The 8,539-nt window shown below is 68.9% G+C and overlaps 1 protein-coding gene across 1 annotated transcript; it reads left to right on the forward strand.

The window, feature by feature from the left end:
- Positions 1-1,375: 1,375 nt before the first annotated feature.
- LOC144266720 (zymogen granule membrane protein 16-like) lies at positions 1,376-6,262 on the forward strand. Its single transcript, XM_077820205.1, has 4 exons — positions 1,376-1,500; positions 3,258-3,325; positions 4,322-4,454; positions 5,843-6,262. Exons 2-4 carry the CDS (start codon positions 3,259-3,261, stop codon positions 6,150-6,152), a joined length of 510 nt encoding a protein of 169 aa, XP_077676331.1. The 5' UTR covers positions 1,376-1,500; position 3,258; the 3' UTR covers positions 6,153-6,262.
- The last annotated feature ends 2,277 nt before the right edge of the window (positions 6,263-8,539 follow it).

Consider the following 8,539-nt stretch of genomic DNA (forward strand, 5'->3'; position numbering starts at 1 on the left):
CTATCCAGGCCTCGCACGTAATGTCCCTGCCCCACCGCTCTGCTTTCCCTTGTGCGCCCCGAGCGCGGTGGGGCAGACGGGAGCAACGCCCGTCCCAGGCGGTAACCGGCAGGGCCCCGGTCGGGTGTGTCGCTCTCTGCGACACCCAAGGGCCAGAGGACACCCCGAGCCTGGGAAAGGATCGCAGGGCTTGGTGCTCAGGGGGTGTCACGGGTGCACACACAGACTGTACCTATCTACCCATATACAGGACCCCTGCACATCCCCTCTTATCCACGTATGCTAATTATTGGGGAGGGCCCCCAAAGCTCGACCGTAAAGCGACAGGTCTCCGTCAAAGCCCCGGCCCCACCGTCCGGCATGGACAGAACCGGACAGTAACGTCTGCCCGTCCGTCGTAGCAGGGAAGAGGTGGCTCAAGGGACAGATGGGGCAGGAAGGGATGGGTGGTAATGTAAGGTGGCCAGATAACAGTGTTATCTTGGGGTGCAGGGGAGGGTTGGGGTGCTGGCTCTGGGAGGGGGCTCTGGGCTGGGACAGAGTGTTGGGGCGCAGGAAAGGGGGGCAGGGCAGGGGCAGGGGATTGGGGTGCAGGAGGGGGTGAGGAGTCTGGGCTCTGGGAGGGAGTTTGGGTGCAGGAGGGGGCTCCGGGCTGGGGCAGAGAGTTGGGGTGCAGGGGAGGTTCAGGGTGCAGGAGGGGGTACAGGGTGCTGGCTCTGGGATGGGGAATCAGGGCTGGGGGTTGGGGTACAGGAGGGAGTTTGAGTTGCTGGCTCTGGAAGGGGGCTCACGGCCTGGGATTGGGTGCAGGGTTTGGGGTGCTGGCTCTGGGAGGGGGCTCAGGGCTGGGGGTTGGGGTCAGGAGGGGGAATGGGCTGTGGTGGGGTTGGGGTGCTGGCTCTGGGAGGGGGCTCAGGGCTGGGGATTGTGGTGCGGGGGGGTTCGGGGTGCAGGAGTTTACATGGGGGGGCACCAGTCCCTGTGGTGGGTCGCTAGGTGCAGGGTTTGGGGGTTACATGGGGGGGCACCAGTCCCTGGGGGCGGGTCGCTGGGTGCAGGGTTCGGGGCAGAGGTGCTAGGTGCAGGATTTGCTGTGTCAGCAGGGAGCCCGTTAGCCGTGGTTGTGCCCACGGCTAACGGACGCCCCCCCCAAGTGCTGATTTCGCAGCCTCCCCCGAGAAAAGTCAGGGGGGCTCTCGGCTGGGCCGTTGGCCGTTACACCGCAAGGGACTGATACCCATCCGTCCGGGTCTGGCGCAAGCGATGGCTATCAGCCCTGGGGGCAGTGATGGGCGGGGCGGGCAGGGGGGGCGGGCGCTGAGCCGGTGATAACTGGGGGGTCAGCGCCCCGTGGGCACACGCCTGGGCACGTCTGCACACGGGGGTACCCAGCTCCCGCCCCAGGGCTCCTCGCACGCTCCCCCCTGGTGCCAGCAGCTCGGCGGCCCCCAGGGCTTCGCCCCTCGTTGGGTTTCGTCCCCAGCTCTTCGCCCTGCTCGCGTGAGTCCCCCGGGGGGGGAGCCTCCGGCCAGATCGCGGGGGTGGGGGGTTCCCCCTCCCAGGGTGCAGGCTGCCTCTAGCACCCTCCCGGCCACGTCTCCGGGTTGGGGGGGCTGCCCTGTCCCGGAGCCGCCCGGCCTTTCCCTGCCCGGTTCCCGGCCCCTGTCCCGGAGCCGCCCGGCCTTTCCCTGCCCGGTTCCCGGCCCCTGTCCCGGAGCCGCCCGGCCTTTCCCTGCCCGGTTCCCGGCCCCTGTCCCGGAGCCGCCCGGCCTTTCCCTGCCCGGTTCCCGGCCCCTGCCCCGGAGCCGCCCGGCCTTTCCCTGCCCGGTTCCCGGCCCCTGTCCCGGAGCCGCCTGGCCTTTCCCTGCCCGGTTCCCGGCCCCTGTCCCGGAGCCGCCCGGCCTTTCCCTGCCCGGTTCCCGGCCCCTGTCCCGGAGCCGCCTGGCCTTTCCCTGCCCGGTTCCCGGCCCCTGTCCCGGAGCCGCCCGGCCTTTCCCTGCCCGGTTCCCGGCCCCTGCCCCGGAGCCGCCCGGCCTTTCCCTGCCCGGTTCCCGGCCACTGTCCCGGAGCCGCCCGGCCTTTCCCTGCCCGGTTCCCGGCCCCTGTCCCGGAGCCGCCCGGCCTTTCCCTGCCCGGTTCCCGGCCCCTGTCCCGGAGCCGCCCGGCCTTTCCCTGCCCGGTTCCCGGCCCCTGTCCCGGAGCCGCCCGGCCTTTCCCTGCCCGGTTCCCGGCCCCTGTCCCGGAGCCGCCCGGCCTTTCCCTGCCCGGTTTCCCGGCCCCGTCCCGGAGCCGCCCGGCCTTTCCCTGCCCGGTTCCCGGCCCCTGTCCCGGAGCCGCCCGGCCTTTCCCTGCCCGGTTCCCGGCCCCTGTCCCGGAGCCGCCCGGCCTTTCCCTGCCCGGTTCCCGGCCCCTGTCCCGGAGCCGCCCGGCCTTTCCTTGCCCGGTTCCCGGCCCCTGTCCCGGAGCCGCCCGGCCTTTCCCTGCCCGGTTCCCGGCCCCTGTCCCGGAGCCGACCGGCCTTTCCCTGCCCGGTTCCCGGCCCCTGTCCCGGAGCCGCCCGGCCTTTCCCTGCCCGGTTCCCGGCCCCTGTCCCGGAGCCGCCCGGCCTTTCCCTGCCCGGTTCCCGGCCCCTGTCCCGGAGCCGCCCGGCCTTTCCCTGCCCGGTTCCCGGCCCCTGTCCCGGAGCCGCCCGGCCTTTCCCTGCCCGGTTCCCGGCCTCTGTCCCGGAGCCTCCCGGGCTTTCCCTGCCCGGTTCCCGGCCCCTGTCCCGGAGCCGCCCGGCCTTTCCCTGCCCGGTTCCCGGCCCCTGTCCCGGAGCCGCCCGGCCTTTCCCTGCCCGGTTCTCGGCCCCTGTCCCGGAGCCGCCCGGCCTTTCCCTGCCCGGTTCTCGGCCCCTGTCCCGGAGCCGCCCGGCCTTTCCCTGCCCGGTTCTCGGCCCCTGTCCCGGAGCCGCCCGGCCTTTCCCTGCCCGGTTCTCGGCCCCTGTCCCGGAGCCGCCCGGCCTTTCCCTGCCCAGTTCCTGGCCCCTGTCCCGGAGCCGCCCGGCCTTTCCCTGCGCGGTTCCCAGCCGCCCGCCTGGCTTTGGCCTCAGCCGGGAGCTGGCACCGGGTAACGGGCCCCTTCTCAGCCTCGGGCATCCACCAGCGCCCACCCCGGGGGGTGGGGGGGACACCGCCTGGGGCACCCCTGGGAGGGCTGCAGACGCCAGGGCGGGGGTGAGATGCGGGGCGCTCAGCCTCTCGCCGGCTCCCACACAGGATGCTGCTCCTGCAAATCCTCGGCGTGACCCTCCTGCTCCTGGCTCAGTCGGCCGGGGAACAGGGACGTAAGTAGAACCAGCCCCCCATGCTGCCGGTGCCCCTCGCTCCCGACCCGCAGCCCCCGGCCAGCCCAGCCCTGCCCCCTCCGAGCTCTGCCGGTGCCCCTCACTCCTGACCCGCAGCCCCTGCTAGCCCAGCCCAGCCCCCCCAGCTCTGCCGGTGCCCCTCACTCCCGACCCACAGCCCCCTGCCAGCCCAGCCCTGCCCCCCAACTCTGCCGGTGCCCCTCACTCCCGACCCGCAGCCCCCTGCCAGCCCAGCCCTGGCCCCCAGCCCCGCCGGTGCCCCTCACTCCTGACCCGCAGCCCCCTGCCAGCCGAGCCCTGCCCCCCCGCCCTGCCCCCCAGCTCTGCCGGTGCCCCTCACTCCTGACCCGCAGCCCCTGCTAGCCCAGCCCTGCCCCCCCAGCTCTGCCGGTGCCCCTCACTCCCGACCCGCAGCCCCTGCTAGCCCAGCCCTGCCCCCCCAGCTCTGCCGGTGCCCCTCACTCCCGACCCGCAGCCCCCCGCTAGCCCAGCCGTGCCCCCCAGCTCTGCCGGTGCCCCTCACTCCCGACCCGCAGCCCCCTGCCAGCCCAGCCCTGCGCCCCCCAGCTCTGCCGGTGCCCCTCACTCCCGACCCGCAGCCCCCTGCCAGCCCAGCCCTGCCCCCCAGCTCTGCCGGTGCCCCTCACTCCCGACCCGCAGCCCCCTGCCAGCCCAGCCCTGCCCCCCAGCTCTGCCGGTGCCCCTCACTCCCGACCCTCAGCCCCTGCTAGCCCAGCCCTGCCCCCCAGCTCTGCCGGTGCCCCTCACTCCCGACCCTCAGCCCCTGCTAGCCCAGCCCTGCCCCCCAGCTCTGCCGGTGCCCCTCGCTCCTGACCCGCAGCCCCCTGCCAGCCCAGCCCTGCCCCCAGCTCTGCCGGTGCCCCTCACTCCCGACCCGCAGCCCCTCCCGATTCAGTGTATGAATCTGGCTCTGATCCAGTTTCACTCTGTCTTTCTCTTGCTCCCTCGTTCCAGGCCATCGCCGACACTCATATTCCGGGGAGTTCGGCTCGGCCTCAGGGACCCCGTTTTCCTACTCAGGGCCAGACCGATGGGGCCCCATCACGGCTTTACGGATCTGGGAGCATTGTAACAGCTACATCAGTGGGTGCGTGGCGGGGGCAAGATGGGGGGAGGGTTGGCGGGTTTGGGGGGCAGCGAGGGGAGAGAGGAAATGGGGGGAGGGTCGGCGGGTTTGGGGGGCAGCGAGGGGGGTGAGGGATTGGGGGGAGGGTCGGTGGGTTTGGGGGGCAGCGAGGGGGGTGAGGGATTGGGGGGAGGGTCGGTGGGTTTGGGGGGTAGGGAGGGGAGAGAGGGATTGGGGGAGGGTCGGCGGGTTTGGGGGGCAGTGTGGGGAGAGAGGGATTGGGAGGAGGGTCGGCGGGCTTCGGGGGCAGCGAGGGGAGAGAGGGATTGGGGGGAGGGTCGGCGGGTTTGTGGGGCAGTGAGGGGAGAGAGGGATTGGGGGGAGGGTCGGAGGGTTTGGGGGACAGCGAGGGGGGTGAGGGATTGGGGGGAGGGTTGGTAGGTTTGGGGGGCAGGGAGGGAAGAGAGGGATTGGGGGAGGGTCGGCGGGTTTGGGGGGCAGCAAGGGGAGAGAGGGATTGGGGGGAGGGTCGGCGGGTTTGTGGGGCAGCGAGGGGAGAGAGGGATTGGGGGGAGGGTCGGCGGGTTTGGGGGGCAGGGAGGGGAGAGAGGGATTGGGAGGAGGGTCGGCGGGCTTCGGGGGCAGCGAGGGGAGAGAGGGATGCGGGAGGGTCGGTGGTTTGGGGGGGCAGCGAGGGGAGAGAGGGCTTGGGGGAAGGTCGGCGGGTTTGGGGGCCAGCGAGGGGAGAGAGGGATTGGGGGTAGGGTCGGCGGGTTTGTGGGGCAGCGAGGGGAGAGAGGGATTGGGGGGAGGGTCGGAGGGTTTGTGGGCCAGCGAGGGGAGAGAGGGATTGGGGGGGAGGGTCGGAGGGTTTGTGGGGCAGCGAGGGGAGAGAGGGATTGGGGGGAGGGTTGGTGGTTTTGGGGGGCAGCGAGGGGAGAGAGGGATTGGGGGGAGGGTCAGTGGTTTTGGGGGGCAGCGGGAGGAGAGAGGGATTGGGGGGAGGGTTGGCGGGTTTGTGGGGCAGCGAGGGGAGAGAGGGATTGGGGGGAGGGTTGGTGGTTTTGGGGGGCAGCGAGGGGAGAGAGGGATTGGGGGGAGGGTCAGTGGTTTTGGGGGGCAGCGGGAGGAGAGAGGGATTGGGGGAGGGTCGGCGGGTTTGGGTGGCAGTGTGGGGAGAGAGGGATTGGGGGGAGGGTTGATAGGTTTGGGGGGCAGGGAGGGGAGAGAGGGATTGGGGGAGGGTCGGCGGGTTTGGGGGGCAGTGTGGGGAGAGAGGGATTGGGAGGAGGGTCGGCGGGCTTCGGGGGCAGCGAGGGGAGAGAGGGATTGGGGGGAGGGTTGGTGGCTTTGGGGGGCTCTACCCAGATCTTGGGGGGCTGCTCTCACCCCTCTCCCCTGCCCCCCAGCATCCAGCTCAAGTTCGGGGAGAGGTGGGGCGAGATGTACGGGGCCAAGACCCAGGCGCAGCTCGAGGTGACCCTGCTCCCCGATGAGCGGATCACGCAGGTCTCGGGCAAACAGTACACCTACATCTACCAGCTCATCGTCTCCACCAACAAGGGGCGCATCTTCTTCTTCGGCCAGCCGTATGGCAACTCCTTCAACGCCGTCCCTCTCTCCGGCACCGAGTACCTGGCCTTCCTCACCGGGCACTACAGCGGGGGGTCCCTCACGGGCATCGCCATGCACTGGGCCGAACCGAGGAAGCAGGAGTGAGAACGCCCCGGCGGGATCCCAGTGGCAGGGAGTTCCCCAGGCTAAGGGCAGCTTTTCTCCATTTACCCTTCTTAGCTTGCAGTCCAGAGATCATGAAGCCAATTCCTTACTAGAAGTAGCAGTTGATGAATTAGCAGTGAGGGGGGTGAGGGATTGGGGGGAGGGTCGGTGGGTTTGGGGGGCAGCGAGGGGGGTGAGGGATTGGGGGGAGGGTCGGTGGGTTTGGGGGGCAGCGAGGGGAGAGAGGGATTGGGGGGAGGGTCGGTGGGTTTGGGGGGCAGCGAGGGGAGAGAGGGTTATATGATCTCATGAAATTAACAAGCAGCAAAATCAAGTGGCAGGAAGTTCCACAGGTAACCCCTATCATGGTGTGTTTACCTCCTTGTCCCCTCCCCTTAGGGCACTGCGATACAATGTTTTTCCATAATTAGTTGCTGATTAATTGCAGCCTGTTTGTGCTAGCGAGGTGCTAATTAAAACCCTAAAGCATGAAACGCTGCTCTCCGATGTCTTGGATTCTCAGCCGTCGTCGTTGTGGGCTGTTTATTCTGTCAGGCGTGGGTCTTTTCTCACAACCCCAAATTGCCGAGCTGGGCACCGGGCCTAGCTGGGGGACAAAAGAAGGAGGGGTCACCTGATCTGACGAGAGGGGGCCACAGAGAGGGACCCAGGTGATCCCACCACCTCCCCCGGCTGGATCCCGGCCCAAGGCTGCTGCGCGGGGCCTTGCCGTGGGGCTGAGCAGGTGGGAACTCTGGGTACCGAAGCCCGAATCTGGTTGAACACCGGTTCGTCTGGGATGGGGACGGGGTTAGTATCACACGAAGACCCGTTAGACCCGGGCGAGGGGCGCGAACGAGCCAGGAGCCGCCCCGGGGAACTGCTCGGAGCCGCCCAACGGCTGCTGGCTCTGGGAGCCGGGTGGGCGACTCTTCCCGCCCATCCGGCAGGCAGCCGGCTCCCACCCTCGTTCGGCTGCCCGGAGCCTGGTCCTGCGGCAGGGCCCCATTCCCGGCACACACGCCGGGGATTTTCCCTTCGCCCAAACCGGGCAACTTCCCTGGCCTGTCTCTGCAACCCAGCCACAACCCACGCCCGGGGGCTCCCCAGACAAAGGGAGACGTCTCCCTAGGCAGCCCAAACGAACCCGCCTCGACCCCGGGTCCCACCCCTGGGCTAACGCGCCAGACCCCGCTGTCCTTCGCCGGGAGGAGGGAGGTTGAAGGCTGGGTCGGCCTTGGGCCCTGCTCCGCCCTGCCGAGTGCTGAGCAACAAGGAGGAAAGTTGGCTCAAGACACAGCTCTGGACAAACACGATCTCTGTTGCTTGCGGGCAAAGCGTGGGGGCGCTGCCCAGGAGCTGCTGGGGGACAAGGCCCAGGAGGAGAACAGTTGCCAGGCTGGGTGCTGAGAAACCCGGGGATTTTGGGGGGGGTTAAAAATCCTGAAATGGGGCAGAAAAACTTCTGACCTCCCAGTGAAAGTCCATGAGCGTTGGGGCAAACCCCGGGAGGGCTGAAGCAACACGTCTTCGGGGAGATTCCCGAGGCCCCTTCAGCCCGACCACGCCGTGAGCCTGTGAAATGCCGGGGTCTTTTATTGACCTTCAGGGTTCTGGCAAGGCTGGAGTAACAGGGTGTGACTCCGGATTGACCCTGGGGGAGCTGAGATCAGAACCCGGCCCTGACCCCACTGCTGTCAGGAGTGACTCCGGATTGACCCTGAGGGAGCTGAGATCAGAGCCCGGCCCTGACCCCATTGCAGTCAGGGGTGACTCCGGATTTAGCAGCAATATTAAGCCCTTTCTCCACCTCTGATGGGCCCCAGTCCCTAGCAGAGACACGGACGCACAAGGAAGCTGATTTAAGGAGCTGGGGTTATTCTCTGCTGGGAGCAGCTGGATGGTGGTGGTGGGGGACCCAGGAGTCCTGGGTTCTCTCCCCAGCTCTGGGAGGGGAGCGGGGTCCTTCACCCTGGTGCATCTCACACAGAAGTGTGGGTTTGTGTGGAGGTGGGGGGTTGTTGTATCCCATATGGTGGGAGAGGAGATGGTGTGGGGTGTATCCCCCATGTCAGAAGGCTTTTCCCCCATCATGGGTGCTGGGGTGGCTGGGGGGCGAGTGTCCCAAAGACACAAGGAAGAGAGGATTTGTGCTGGTTCCAAATTGCTGCTGATTTATTGACACCGACTCTGCTGGGACACAAATGTCGGTGGGAGGGGGGTTAATATTTGGGGGGCCTGGGACTCCCGGCAAGGGGGGAGGTTGGGGGATCCAGCTGATCCGGCCCCAGGTCCCTGCTGAGCCCTTGCCTGCTCCCTGCAGCTGGATGGGAGCCGGCGTCCCCTAGAGGGGAAAGGCCGCTCCCCATTCCCCCGCCCCCCACAGC

Source organism: Eretmochelys imbricata, chromosome 6, assembly GCF_965152235.1.
Source record: "Eretmochelys imbricata isolate rEreImb1 chromosome 6, rEreImb1.hap1, whole genome shotgun sequence".
Taxonomy (NCBI): domain Eukaryota; kingdom Metazoa; phylum Chordata; order Testudines; family Cheloniidae; genus Eretmochelys; species Eretmochelys imbricata.